Source organism: Mus caroli, unplaced genomic scaffold (assembly GCF_978045245.1).
Source record: "Mus caroli unplaced genomic scaffold, Mus_caroli_1 scaffold_8, whole genome shotgun sequence".
Taxonomy (NCBI): Eukaryota; Metazoa; Chordata; class Mammalia; order Rodentia; family Muridae; genus Mus; species Mus caroli.
This window is the reverse complement of record NW_028227263.1, coordinates 129,445,940-129,460,918: the sequence shown is the minus strand read 5'-3', so window position 1 is coordinate 129,460,918 and position 14,979 is coordinate 129,445,940. Positions and strand designations below refer to the sequence as shown.

Sequence of the window (14,979 nt, the reverse complement as noted above, 5' to 3'; positions counted from 1 at the left end):
AACCTGCAGAGCCAATTAACCTGGGTCTTAGGGGGCTCCCAGAGACTGAACCACCAACAAAAGAGTATGCACTGATTGGACCTAGGCTGCCTGTACATATGTAATAAATATGAATCTTAATCTTTATGTGTGTCTCATGAAGACTAATTGAAGCAGGGGCTGTCTCTGGCTATGACTCTGTTGCCTCCTTTTGTATCCCTTTCCCACAGTTGGACTGCCCTGTCTGGCCTCAGTGGGAGAGGATGTACTTAATTCTATGAGATTTGATGCACCAGGGTGGGTTTTTCCCTGAGTGGGTGAATGCAAGGGAACCCCCTTTCTTGAGGAGAAGAGGAGAGGGGATGGAGGGAGGAAGTTTTAAATGTGTGGCTCAGAGGAGAGTAGGGAGTTGGTTGCAAGCAGGATGTAAAGAGAATAAATAAACAAATGAAAACATTAAGAATATATATATATATATATGTTTATATATATGCACACATATATATAAACACACACATATATACATATGTATATATGTATATATATATACATGTGTGTATATATATATATATATATACATACATATATATATATATATATACATGTGTATATATATATATATGTTTCTTTGCAAACAATGGAGCTGATATTCATGAAAAGTTTGATTAATACACAAATACTGAGTAAAACTTGTATAATTTCCATAGCGTCACACTTATAAACTTTTCATGTCCAATCTCAGTCAATAAAACTACAAATAAATGTCTTATTTAAATGAAAATAAAATGTTTTAAAGCTGGAATTCTATAAAGTGCATTGGAATTTGCTGATAATACACAACAAAACAATAATAAAAGTAGCAAATATATGATGACTCAAAATTCCATGATTCTTGGCTTAAGAGATGACTCTCAAAGATGGACAGATTTTAGAAGTATTGTATTGCTTAGGTAGAGGACCTAAGATCAGTTCCTACAACTCAAAGCAGGAAGTTTACAGCTACATTCAACTGCAGGTCCCTTGGAACCAATGTATTCTTCTGGCCACTGAAGGCACTACAAACATAAAGGTATACACACCACCAGCAGCACCACTATTGCTACTACTAGTATCAGTAACACAAGTTTTTAAAAATTCACTCTCACAATTCCACAACAGGATTTATTCTATGACTACATCCAGGTATTCAGGATACAGAACAAGAGGAACATAAACATCAGTGTTCATATATTATTTAAAAGTTTTGAAAACTTATTCCCATGGAAACATCCCTGGGGGGAATCCAGCCATTTTCTCCTGGAACACTTTATCGAAGGCTTCAGCTTGGGCTACTGTGAAGTGATTCTTCCAGTCCCCAGTTGTGCCTGTAAAATGTGAAGAAGATACATAGGTGGATTTATAATGGTCATAACACTAAACTAGTTCTTCCCATCATATGTTTTTACCTTCCGTTTGATAATGATCACACAATTAATATCCTACATCCACTCTAGTAGTGACTCACATTACAGGTTTAGAAATTTGGAAGCAGTCCTGAGGCACAGTTTCAAGGAAAGAGCCTCCTGGAACCTTGGCATTCCCATAGCTAGAATGCCCCAGATTTCTCTCTGCAATATTGTGGAGGGTCTTGCATGCTTTCTTAAGTTATTTACTGGATAAGAGTTAGAAGTCTCAGGGCAAGCTTAGCAAAGTATACTTAGACTCTTCATTACAACCAGGTATAGCAGTCTACATTGCATATTAGAAGCAAGTTGGTGAATTCTTCTGACAAATGGAGATTCCCTACAGACACTTTAAAGAACAGCCAAGTTACACTCATATGCAAGAATTTATCAAGGCCTAGGATATAGAAGGGTTGTGGTATTATATTACTCATGAGAAGGTCTGCTAGAGCAGAACCCCCTCATGCTAGCTTTCTAAAGGCTCAAAGGAGTAGAAGAAATTGTGACTAGGTTGTGAAGTCCTTACCTGACATTAGCTGACTCTAGGCAGGGCTGTTTTATCTTTACTGTAAATATTACCTAGTTCCTGTAAGTCTTTTGAAGTCATTTCTCTGTTTTGTGTCAGATACTTCAATGTACTTTGCCTGCTGTGACACACTACTCCTTTCTTTTCTGTATTATATAAGACTAGTGTTTGATTTGTGACAATACCTTCAGATTCAGCACACTCTCTCCTCTCTGTGTCTGTCTATGCTCACCTGTTGGAACCTTGATTCCCACAGGTTGAAAGGGGCTGACTGAGCCTGGTCTGTGGCATTAATAAATCAAACTAATATTTTCTGTAGAAAATTAACTTCTTTCTTTCTTTCTTTCTTTCTTTCTTTCTTTCTTTCTTTCTTTCTTTCTTTCTTTCTTTCTTTCTTCCTTCCTTCCTTCCTTCCTTCCTTCCTTCCTTCCTTCTCTCTTCCCTTCTCTTCTCTTCTCTTCTCTTCTCTTCTCTTCTCTTCTCTTCTCTTCTCTTCTCTTCTCTTCTCTTCTCTTCTCTTCTCTTCTCTTCTCTTCTCTCTCTCTCTCTCTCTCTCTCTCTCTCTCTCTCTCTCTCTCTCTCTCTCTCTCTCTCTCTCTCTCTTTTCTCTTAAACAGGGTTTCTCTGTATAGCTCTGGCTGTCCTGGAACTCACTTTGTAGACCAGGCTGCCTCCCAAGTGAGGGGATTAAAGGCATGTGCCACCATGCCTTGCCAAAAATTTCTTAAGTCCTGAAATCATATATACAAACTTCTCCCTCTGTCTAAATTATGTCCTACCTTTTCCTCTCCCAACCTATATGCTAGACAATCTAATAGCAGCAACAATGGCTTGATCTTTTTATATATACACAGAGTATTCCTGCTTCCCATCAAACCTGTTCCTATCATGCTATCCAACTCAGAAGTGTTTATCATCTCAATGATCCAAATAGACTTCAACTGTTCTGTCTACATCTTAGTATTTACTTATAGAAGTCAATAATTTTAAAGCAACTTTTAACTAATATCTTAAAATAGTTTCTACTTATGTGTGTGTGTGTGGTCACATGAGTGCTGCAGATACACACAGTTATGAGCAGCATTTCAGCTGTCTTGATTTTCTCACTAGATACAGTGAACCCAGCCCCTCACAGCTGAGGGCATTGAAGGACTCTGTTCACTCATCCATGGTGTTTTGTGATGCATGAAGATCTGCATAATTTTAGCACATGTCCAATGTAGCACTGTGTCTTCTGACCATATATTGTTTTTCACCACTCCATTCCAGAATGTCTTTAGTTATAACCTTAGAGATTAATCAACTGTTCATTTTGTGTTGTGTCTTCTGTCATCCTAGAGGACTAATAATTTTCATATAATTACATCTTGCTCTTTGTCTTTTTATTAATGACACTGTAACCTTCTCTTCCCATCTTTCCTCCATTTACAACCCAGCAGGTCCCATCCTTGCTTTGTTTCCTAGCTGTGACACTGTTATTTAGACCATGTATTTATGCTTTGAATATACACACAGAATATGCATGAAATATATTTGGAAAGAAAATGTTTCTGAAATTACTAAATGGTTCATTGTACAGAGTGACTGACATATAGGATATACTCAGTGTGGGATTGTTAAATAAATTCGTGCATACCTGAGAAAGGTATAGGCAGTGCTCCTATTTTGCTGATGATGAAAAATTAGTCTTTGAGATGTTACCAGTATGACAGTGATGGATGTGTATTTGAATCCAAAAAGAATGACAATAGAAGCCATTCTTTTCTTTATCACATTACTTTCTTTCTGTATCATCACATAAGTTAATTTTAATTCCCCAGAGGGCTATATTAAGGAAAATATAAAGAATTCATAAAAATGTAAATCCTTGATACAGCATATTAAAATAATATACTATAATTGATATGAATATAAAAGTGTCATCTAATGAGATGGGTACCTATTAATATCCATTGTGCTCTCAGGTTCATTCTTTTCTTTATTAGAACATGATATCTTATGGTTTTTGACAGCATGCCTGGATCCTGATAGGCCAAACCAGATAGATGTTAGACTCAAACATCTCAAACAAATTCAATATGGATTCCCAATGGAATAAATCAGTCCATCTGAGAAACCACATCTTTGGAGGTACACACATGGAGTTGTAAGTTCACCTATTTGCAAATTCTGTGCACCTTATTGATGCACTTTTATTTTCTTTCCTTGTTTCTAAAAATCTCCGCAAACTTTTGTGTGTCAGATGTCAGGATAACCCTAACATGTGGTGGCTTAACTCTTGTTGAAAAAGAACTTCCTCATAGTTCTGGAGGCTGCAGATCTCACATCAGAGTACTGTCCAAACCTTTGTAGGATTTTCTTTATGACCTTATGATGGGAGGCTTCTTCTTCTGTCCTTGGGTCATCTTCTCTTTTGACTCTGATTCAGGTCTTCTGAAGATACCAGTAAAAATGATCAATGGCCCAACTACTGTGTCCATTAAATAATACACTGTGAAGTAATGAGTGCTGGGAATTTTGAGGTTTGCCAGAATATGTTTCCTATACATATCTAGATTGTGGCATTGTCCTTATAAAGTCTTGTCACCCAAAGAGTAGCTAAATATCTCTCTAGTATGCATTTCCTGCAGAGCCTAAATATTGAATTACAATGACTACAATTGTACATGGAAAATCATTGCTTGGAGATTAAAACCAGATGCACCTCAACAACTTGAATGATTGAGTCTCTGGGATAAAGCTTACAAAGCAGCTCTGGAGAGGCAATAAAAGGTAATTTCTTGTGTCTTAAGATAAGAACAATTAAAGGATTTTTGGAAAATAGGTCTAGTGAATTCCTCATGGCTCAGGCAAGTCTAACACTTACTACAGCTTTTTAATGCTTTATGATATAGGGAATTAAGTTGCCTAATGGTAAATAATGGAGTGTGTTTTAGCATTATCTTAGATTTGCACATATTTTGATGATTCAAAACTGGCACCAATCTGATAGAGAAATTGAGAAGACAAATATAATCTTTACATACATTTTTCTTTCAAAGTTATTTCCAGACATATCCATTTCATCATTCTCTATAATGAATTAGTGAAGCAAGTGGGTAATGTATTTTGTGTCCCTCATCAGTGACCTGGTTTCCAGAATTACCTGGCTTAAAGGATATTGGTGTCACACTAGTATAAGAAAAATAATCCCCCCAAATAAAATCTGTCTTCAAATGCAAAAAACAAAAAAAAAAAAAACCAAAAAAACAAACAACAACAACAACAACAACAAAAAACATATGCTACATATAATCACTAGGATAATTAAATTTCTAAAGACTAATGAAGTCTTATCAAGTATTTTGGCAGAACTATATTATAATTACTGTATGTATGTATGTATTTCTGCTATCATCTGTGCTGCATGGCAAATAGTATTTGTATTTGGAAGAGAATAAAACCAAGTATGGTCTCATCCTAAAAGAATCTTCCTGGCAAAGCAGAAACAACAGTTGTCTTCATGGAATTTTGTCTTAAATTCTATTCCATCTGCTCTGATTTGTCTCTGCTAATGCTTTTGCTTGTCAGTTTCCTTATCCCTTTGCTCTTAACAGAGCTACTTCATTCCTTTAGGTATGTAATAACAGACTTATTTTCTTACAATGTTTTAACACTGCCAAATTCTCATTCATTATAGAAAATCCAGAAACAGACCACTTTGCTCAGGTGAGACCATTTTTCTAGTGCAGTATGTCTCCACAGAGTCAGGAGTACAGTAGTGTGATGGCAGCTGGAAAGAAAGTTTATTTTTCCACATGCCTTGGACTTTAGTGTATAGATTTCCATTATCTTTTAGTTAGTGGTGACATATCTTTATGTTTACATCTCAGTCAAAATTTCCCATTATTTGGATAGTACTAGTCCTGGACTAAATACAATCTGGTATCTACTTTGACTTCATGTTTTCTTTGAAAACTCCTTATATCCTTATATTGTTCATTTCCAAATTTCACACGCCAAAGCTGTCAACGGAAGGCAAATGCTGAAATATTTCAATTATGTATAAAGAAAAGATACTAACATATATTGTTAGTATCCAAATTTCAGACTCCAAAACTGTCGATTGAAGTTAAAGGCTAAAACATTTAAATTATGGATAAAGAAAATTAAACTCATAATTTATACTTCATTCATTTATACCCATGTTTTTATTCAGTGTTAAATATCTGATGACTGACACCTTCTTTCTTCTACTCTAAGTTCCATCTCACCTATCATTATCTAATTATGTCTGGGTGAGGTTCAAGGTCTGATTCATTCTGGCAAAGTCACTCCATAACTGTACAGCTATGACACCACACACAGAAACAATCTGCTCCCATCATAGAGAGGAGTTGGCAAATAAATAGAGAGCATTGAAATTCCCCGTTCAGGAAAGATAATTCCAAAGAAGAGAGGGGTCATGACCCTATAGCAATCTAAACATAGGTTGGCAAATGTCTTAGTTAGGGTTTTACTGCTGTGAACAGACACCATGACCAAGGTAAGTCTTATAAAAAACAACATTTAATTGGGGCTGGCTTACAGGTTCAGAGATTCTGTCCATTATCAGCAAGGTGGGAGCATGGCAGTATCCAGGCAGGCATGGCGCAGGAGGAGCCGAGAGTTCTATGTCTTCATCCAAAGGCTGCTAGTGGAAGACTGACTTCCAGGCAACTACGGTGAGGATCTTATACCCACACCCACAGTGACACACCCACTCCAACCAGGTCACACCTATTGCAACAAGGCCACACCTTCAGATGGTGCCACTCCCTGGTCCAAGGATATACAAACCATCACATTCCACTCCCTGGTCCCCATAGACTTGTTCAAAAACATGAGTCTATGGGGGCCACACTTAAACATAGCATAATGCAAAATGCATTTAGTCCAACTTTCAAAGTTTTCATAGTCTATAGCAGTCACAACAATGTTAAAAGTCCAAAGTTCAAGGTCTCTTCTAAGATTCATCCAACTTAATTAACTGTAATCTCCAAAGCAAGGCAGGAAACCAGCTGGGCAAACTCCAAACTCTGCATCTCCATGGCTGATGTCAAAGCGGTCTTCAGATCTCCACTCCTTTTTCATCTTTGTTGACTGCAACAAACTGCTTTCTCCTGGGCTGGTTCCACTCCCTGTTAGCGGCTTTCCTCAGCATGTGTCCCATGGCTCTGGCATCTTTAACATCTTTGAGTCTCCAAGGCAATTTCAATGTTACAGCTTCTTGTTTCAGTGTCTGGGATTCCACTTGATCTTTTGGACTCCTCCTAAGGGCTGGCATCACTTTTCCAGCTCTGCCCTCTGTAGCACTTTAAGCTCAGGTTGATCCACTCCACTACGGCTGCAGTTCTTGGTGATCACTCCATGATACTGACATCTCCAATACACTGGGATATTCCACTCCAACTAGGCTTCACCAATAGCCTCTCATAGGCTCTCTTCAGGGTGCCAAGCCTCAAATCCTTTGCATGACCCCTTTAGTCCTGGGCCATCAACTACAGCTGAGGCTTCACCTTCTCCAATGGCCTTCCTTGGCCTCTCACAGTGCTAAGCCTCAGCTTCTCTCCATTATCCCTTCATTCCTTCACAAGCAGTACCACCTGAGTGACTCTTACATATTACCAAGTCCAGCCGCAGCATGAGGTGCAACCTTGGTTATCTCTGGAACACAGCTTCTTTGTGCTCCCAGAAAACAATTTCCAGAAGATTTCACCTCAGTGATGCTGGTCTCTTCTTAATCACTGCTAATTTCTTAGCTCCAGCTAACCAGCATCAATTTTCCCAGTGGTTCCTTCCATTCTTAACTCTAGAGCCAGAGCCACATGGCTGAAGCTGCCGAGTTCTGCTGCTTACAGGAACTAGAACATGATCCCCTTGTATTATTACATTATCACTAGCTTTATGTTTTCTAAACCCTTCACTGCCTAAGCTTGGCTATCCTGGTTCTTGCTCGGTAGATTGACCTTGAATGTAGAGATCAACATGCTTGTCTCATGGGATTAAAGGTGTGTACCACCATGCCTGGATCTAATTTAGCCGGGTAGGATCTTGCCCCAAGGTCCCACTCCCTTAATCTTTATCTCCTAGAACACAAGATTTTGCTCCATTTCACTTCCTGGTACTCCTTTAATACTCAAACCATATATTTTATATTTTTCCTTTCTAAGCTTGCTATGCTTATTCAAACTTCTCTTCATAAGACTTAACCAGAGAACAAAGTCTCTGCTGGGCTTTTTTGAAACTTCTTTTGTCAATGCAATTAATCCAAGTCTCTTCACCTTAGTCTCAGGCAAACTTTTCAGACAAGGGCAAAAAGTAGCCACATTCTTCACCAAAATACCACAAAACCAGTCTTTATGCCACATTCTGAAATTCTTCTCCTTTGAAATCACTTGGGCAAGGTCAACACAGTTCAAATTACTCCCAGCAACTAAGTCTTCCATATTCCTACTAGGATGACCCATTAAGCCCCATTTAAAGCATTCCATTGCTTTCCAAATACAAAGTCCCAAAATCCACATTCTGTCAAATAAAAGCATGGTCAGGCCTATCACAGCAATACCCCACTCCTGGTACCAACTTCTGTCTTAGTTAGGGTTTTACTGCTGTGAACAGACACCATGACCAAGGTAAGTCTTATAAAAAACAACATTTAATTGGGGCTGGCTTACAGGTTCAGAGATTCTGTCCATTATCAGCAAGGTGGGAGCATGGCAGTATCCAGGCAGGCATGGCGCAGGAGGAGCCGAGAGTTCTATGTCTTCATCCAAAGGCTGCTAGTGGAAGACTGACTTCCAGGCAACTACGGTGAGGATCTTATACCCACACCCACAGTGACACACCCACTCCAACCAGGTCACACCTATTGCAACAAGGCCACACCTTCAGATGGTGCCACTCCCTGGTCCAAGGATATACAAACCATCACAGCAAATAACATCAGATTTTAACATTAGAGATTTTTTTTTTTACTCCTATAGGAGTATAATCTTGGCTTACATTTGGCAGCAATCTTGACCTGTTCAACATCTTTTCCAGCAGTTAATGTAATTTTTGCAGTTCTATGCTTATCATCTTAGATATATCTTTGGTCTACTGCATTACACTTTTTATATTTTAGAAATGAGGAATGTGATACAGGAAACTTTACAATGCCTCATAGAATACTGACTACTTTCCCATTTTCTTCATTGAAGTTTTTAGACATGACCATCTCCAATCCCAAGTTCATCTACCAGAATAAATCAACTTTGCAGAGTGTCTTAAACCCACATCTTCTCCACAAAAACCTTCCCTGTAATGTCTGTGAGAAGCTATCGGTGATGAGCAGTGACTTTCAGTACATTCCCAAAAACTACTTAGAGCTTCATTGGCACAACAAGCCCTTCACTTGTTCTGACATATTCTGAAGCTAGATGATGTCTTTACCTTTTCTCATGAGCTTGAAGCCATTGGGAACCCAATCGTCCTTAACGAGACTATAATTGGACATGTTGTTTCCTTTCATGGCTTGGAAGGAGCTGTATTTGAGGACAAGATCCAGCTCATCTGGCCCTAAATTTTTCCCTAGGAAGTCACAGATCTTCTTTATGGTTTCCTTTGTATCCTAAAAGAAGAAAGTGAAATGAGGGCAATCAACAGAGAGCACTGAGAGAAAAGATTCAAACATGTGATCTGTAGATGGGGATGATCAAAATGTTGTGAAAAGGTCATCATCAAATGAGAGAGCATGAATAGGAATTAGACAATAAAGGAAATGGAACAACGGGAGGAAGGACTCAGACTCAACATTTATATATTGAGTGGGCTCTCAATGTGGCTCATCTCTGCTCTCTAAAAGACAGAGACTGGGTATTCTTTTTAGGGAAGATGAAATGTAAGAGAGAGGCTCTCATAGAACCAAGGTTAAATTTAAACTTGCTTTTTAGAGGATCATGACCTTAAATTTCAGACCTTCCTGGGTCAATCTCCATAGTACTAAGGTCACAGATGTGTGCTGACACAGTCTCTCAGTATACTGAGTTTTTTTTCTTAAGACAGGGCCTCACTATGGAATTTTTTCTTGTGTGTTGGAAGTTGCTGTGGAGATTAGTATATGTCATGCTCACAGAGATCAGAAATCCATCTATCTGGCTTTTTCCTTCCAAGTGCTGGCACTGAAAGTATGTACAAGCATACCTATCCTGCCCTGGCAGGTTTAAAGAAACTTATAGAAATGCTGCTAGACAATGATCAAGGCAAATGAACACATGTGCACAAAATCCTCAGCAGAGATTACTGTTAGTTCCAGATAATAGTGTTTGCTTAGGTATCTGAAAACAATACAGATTTTAGGACAGTTTCATAGAAATGTTCTCAATATTTGTTTTTTGAGGGTACTTCCAAGAGATTTTGTTTTGAGAAAGTATCTCAGGTTGCAGCTTATATGGGCATCACATTCCCAAATTTTCTGTCTCAGATCTCTAACTGTTGTAATGATATCTGTGTACTACCACAATTAATTTAATCTTCTGATATAGTCATTACAAGGAAAAATCTTAGAACGTCAAAAATTGTGCTTTTAATCCTAGCCTTCCCCATGGGGACATGAGGTTTTCTTGGTTTAAAACATTTTTTGCATATTTATTAGAATTCTGCTTAATATTTCATATGTATGTAAACAATCATGACAATAACTGAAAAGAATGTATTAATGGTCAGATAGAAGACTTATTAGACTGTGTAGTAGTGTGTAGCCGACAGCTGGGTAGTGATCCTTTCTTGGGAAAAGTGAACTTAATGATGATTAAGTAAAAGATTCTACATATGGGAAAAAGAGTATGATGAAACTTTTTAAATTGTAAAATTAATTTATTTTGTACACTCTATATGTTATTTCCCCAAAGCCGATCCACCCTATGACTGTTCAACAACAGCACATATCTTCTCCCCACCATCCTGTCTCTATGGGGATGTCCTCCCCAAACCAGCTGACTTCTAATCTCCCTGTGTCCTCCAGTCTCCAAGGGTTAGGTGCATCATTTCTGAATGAACACTGACCAAAAGTTCTCTACTGTATATGTGTTGGAGGCCTCATATTAGCTGGTGTATGCTGTCTGTTTGGTGGTCCACCTTTTGAAAGATCTCAGGGATCCAGATAAATTGAGATTCTTGGTCATCTTAAAGGATCACCCTTCTCCTCAGCTACCTTCAGCCTACTCTAATTCAAAAACAAGGATCAGCTGCTTTTGTCCATTGGCAGGGTACAAACATCTGCCTCTGATTCTTTCAGCTGCTTGCTGGTGTTTTCAGAGGCCATTTATGATAGGTCCCTTTTTGCAAACTATCCAGAGCCTCAGGAATAGTGTCAGGCCTTGTGACCTCCCCTTGAGCTGGACACCACTTTGGGTCTTTTGCTGGACCTTCTTTTCCTCAGGTTCCTCTCCATTTCCAACCCTGTCATTCTTTCAGACAGGAACAATTATGGGTCAGAGTTATGACTGTGGGATGGGCCCACTCTCCCTCATTTGATGCCCTGTCTTCCTGATGGAAGTGCAGGTAGGGTCTATAACATCATTCTCCCTAATGCATGGAAATTCATCTAAGGTGTCTCTCTTTGAGTCCTGAGAGTCTTTAACTTACCAGGTCTCTGGTAAATTCTGGAGGGTCCCCTAAACATCCTAATTTTAGAGGATGCCTGTTTCCATTCTTACTGCTGGCCATCAGAGTTTCAGTCCTTTTCCTTCACACAATACTAGATCAGGTTCACCTCTCCCTCCCAGTTCCCCCATATACTTTCCCTCCCAGGTTCCTCCCTCCTATTTCCTGAGAGAAAACTCTATGAGGTCAAATTTGTTTTTGAATAATTTCATCTTTCAGTTTTTGTCTGGTTGCATTTTTACTTTTTATTAATAATTATTTTTCTCCATTCCTTCAGGGAAGCAGGTAGGCTGAGAGCAGATTTTTGGCTTTCTCTCTGCTTTTCTAGATCCTATGATCAATATTCATCTTTTGTTTTTGTTGTTATTGTTGTTGTAATGTGTTCTCGTTCTTAACTGAGTGATAAGTGTAAGCTCACCTTTTTCAAGTCTTCATAGTATAGTACCAAGAAGTTGTCCCATTCTCTCATGGATAGCCAGTCACGGACATGCTCAAACCATGATCCATATATGACTGTGTGCAGGGAGAAGTGGAGTGTCAGTTACAAAGCACTAACAAAGGGTCTGCTTGACTTTCTTCATTTTCTGAAAGCAGCAGCAGAAAGCTTCACTAAGAAAAATCTAACTAGTCTGTATTTATAGCATTAAACATGATATTTGAGGTTGATACACAAATAGAGAACTGATAAAATCAAGTTCATTATCAAACTCATTACCACTAAGATTTACCATTGATGCCATGAGGAGATATTCTACTGCCAAGGTACAAGGTCAGAGGTGTGTGCTGGGGGAAACCTATCACACCAATACAGAAATCCAGAGGTGATTTCTGTAAGTACCTGCCTCCTAGTGAGGTATATGAAGACAACAGAAAGATTTGATAACAGAGATGGGAGAACAGTATTTTATATGGTGTTGGAGAGAAACATTCCAATTTATACAGCAACCTACTGGCAGAAATCTAATAGATGTATAAAACAAAGCTATATGACATCATTAATAATCACATCAACAAAGTTAGGTAAGGGGATAAGGCACCTTTATGGTGTGTGTGTGTGTGTGTGTGTGTGTGTGTGTGTGTGTGTGTGTGTGTGTAAGGGGTAGGGAGAGAGAGAGAGAGAGAGAGAGAGAGAGAGAGAGAGAGAGAGAGAGAATGTGAGGTTTTAGAATTATCTTAGCATATGTTTGGATGCAGATCTGTTGATTATGAGAACTATATAAGGCACTGCCAAGTGGGGAAGACAAGAGACAGAGGAATTTTAACAGATTCCCTCAACTCAGCATACCTATGTCTACAGTTCCCTTTGGGAGTATATAGGGGTATCATTTCCATTTCTCAGTTTTCAATTTTCAGCCCCTGATTTTCCACATAATGCTCTTATCCTGAGCTGAACTCACATGCTACAATATAGATGTACCAGGCCGAAAGTGTCTTGTAGTGCAATAATGACACAATTGTTATGGGGTTACATAAATGATGTCTGATTGGATTTGAGCCTTGATCCTTGAGATGGAATTCATGCCTGGTACTATAATCCTGGTCATGAACCCATGGTTGATGATGTCATAGTTCCAAACTAGGGTTCCTACTGTCATTTAACTAAATGGTCATATTGTCAAACTACCGTCTAAATATTTGTATTTATACCTGTGGAATTGTGCTGTTCTATATCTTTTTAGAGATTAATTTTGCAACTGGCTCTGGATAATGTAGACTCAGAAGTGATCAAAATGTGCAGCCTAATTGTGAGTGCTCAGTCATTGATGTACCGAAGACTCAGGAAATACCATGGGACAGGAAGTAGAAAGTAAAAGCTAGAGAATGTGGTGGAGTGATTTGAAATATTCCTCTGTAAATATTGTCCTTTGAACATGAATTAGCTGTTATGCAAATGTGCTCATATCACCAATGGTTGCCTATAGCAAAACTGCATAACATAAAGCCGATCAATATTCCAGGATGCATGGGAGAGGGTGTCCTGAATCCTCACTCCTCACTGAAGATCTATTTGCAGTTGATGGCTACTAGATGAGAAAGACTTCCACACCCTTTTCATATAGGGCCACTTTTATGTTTCTAGTGCCCACATGGATGGCCCTACATCCATGCACATATGAGCACCACAAATTATCATTAGTGGGTTGTACTGTTTTGAAAAAAATTAAGTTCTGCTATGGACATATTATGGAATGTATAGTGTGTTGGAATGCATACTGGCAAATCTGGTAGAATGTGATATAACATATTCATTTTTAATTTTTTAAAGAATAGAAATATTATGTATAAAACACAAAAATTTTGAAAAATAAATCAAGTCAAAACATAGGACTTATGCAGCTGGAAACACGAATTTCTGGTGTACTGGTTAGTTCCTATTGTTGTTCCACCTATAGGAATGCAGACCCCTTCAGCTCTTTGTGGACTTTTTCTAGCTCCTCCATTTGGGGCCCTGTGTTCAATCCAATAGATGACTGTGAGCATCCACTTCTGTGTTTGCAGGCACTGGCATAGCCTCAGAAGAGACAGCTATATCAGGGTCTTTTCAGCAAAATCTTGCTAGCCTATGCTATAGTGTCTGCTTTTGGTGGCTTATTATGGGATGGATGCATGGTGCAGTCTCTGGATGTTCCGACCTTTCCTCTCAGCTCCAAACTTTGTCTCTATAATTCCTTCGATGGGTGTTTTGTTCCCAATTCTGAAGGGGCAAAGTGTTCACACTTTGGTCTTAGTTCTTCTTGAGTTTCATGTGTTTTGCAAATTATATCTTGGGTATTCTACGTTTCTGGTCTAATATCCACTTATCAGTGTGTGCATATCATGTGAGTTCTTTTGTGATTGGGTTACCTCACTCAGGATAATATCCTCCAGATCCATCCATTTGCCCAGGAATTTCATAAGTTTATTGTTCTAATAGCTGAGTAGTTTTCCATTTTGTAAATATACCACAATTTCTATATCCATTCCTCTGTTGAGGGACATATGGATTCTTTCCACTTTCTGGCTATTATAAATAAGGCTGCTATGAACATAGTGGAGCTTGTATCCTTATTACCAGTTGGAACATCTTCTAGATATATGCCCAAAAGTGGCATTGCTGGTTCCTCCAGTAGTACTATGTCCAATTTTCTGAGGAACAGCCAGATGATTTCCAGAGTGGTTGTACAAGTTTGAAATCCCACCAACAATGGAGGAGTGTTCCTCTTTCTCCACATCCTCGCCAGCATCTGCTGTCACATGAATTTTTGATCTTAGCCATTCTGTCTGGTGTGAGGTGGAATCAGGGTTGTCTTGATTTGTATTTCCCTGATGATTAAGGATGTTCAACATTTTTTCAGGTTGAAAAACATATGAAATGAATTAATGGCCACC

At 38.6% G+C, this 14,979-nt stretch overlaps 1 protein-coding gene across 1 annotated transcript in view; it reads right to left on the bottom strand.

The window, feature by feature from the left end:
* Positions 1-1,126: 1,126 nt before the first annotated feature.
* LOC147003506 (sulfotransferase 2A2-like) overlaps positions 1,127-14,979 on the bottom strand; it is a 34,517-nt gene continuing 20,664 nt past the window's right edge. Inside the window, exons 4-6 of the mRNA XM_085842172.1 lie at positions 12,029-12,123; positions 9,400-9,577; positions 1,127-1,343 (exon numbers count right to left, since the gene is read on the bottom strand). Coding sequence (XP_085698298.1) covers positions 1,231-1,343; positions 9,400-9,577; positions 12,029-12,123 — 386 coding nt within the window. The 3' untranslated portion in view covers positions 1,127-1,230. The remainder of the gene's footprint in view (positions 1,344-9,399; positions 9,578-12,028; positions 12,124-14,979) is intronic.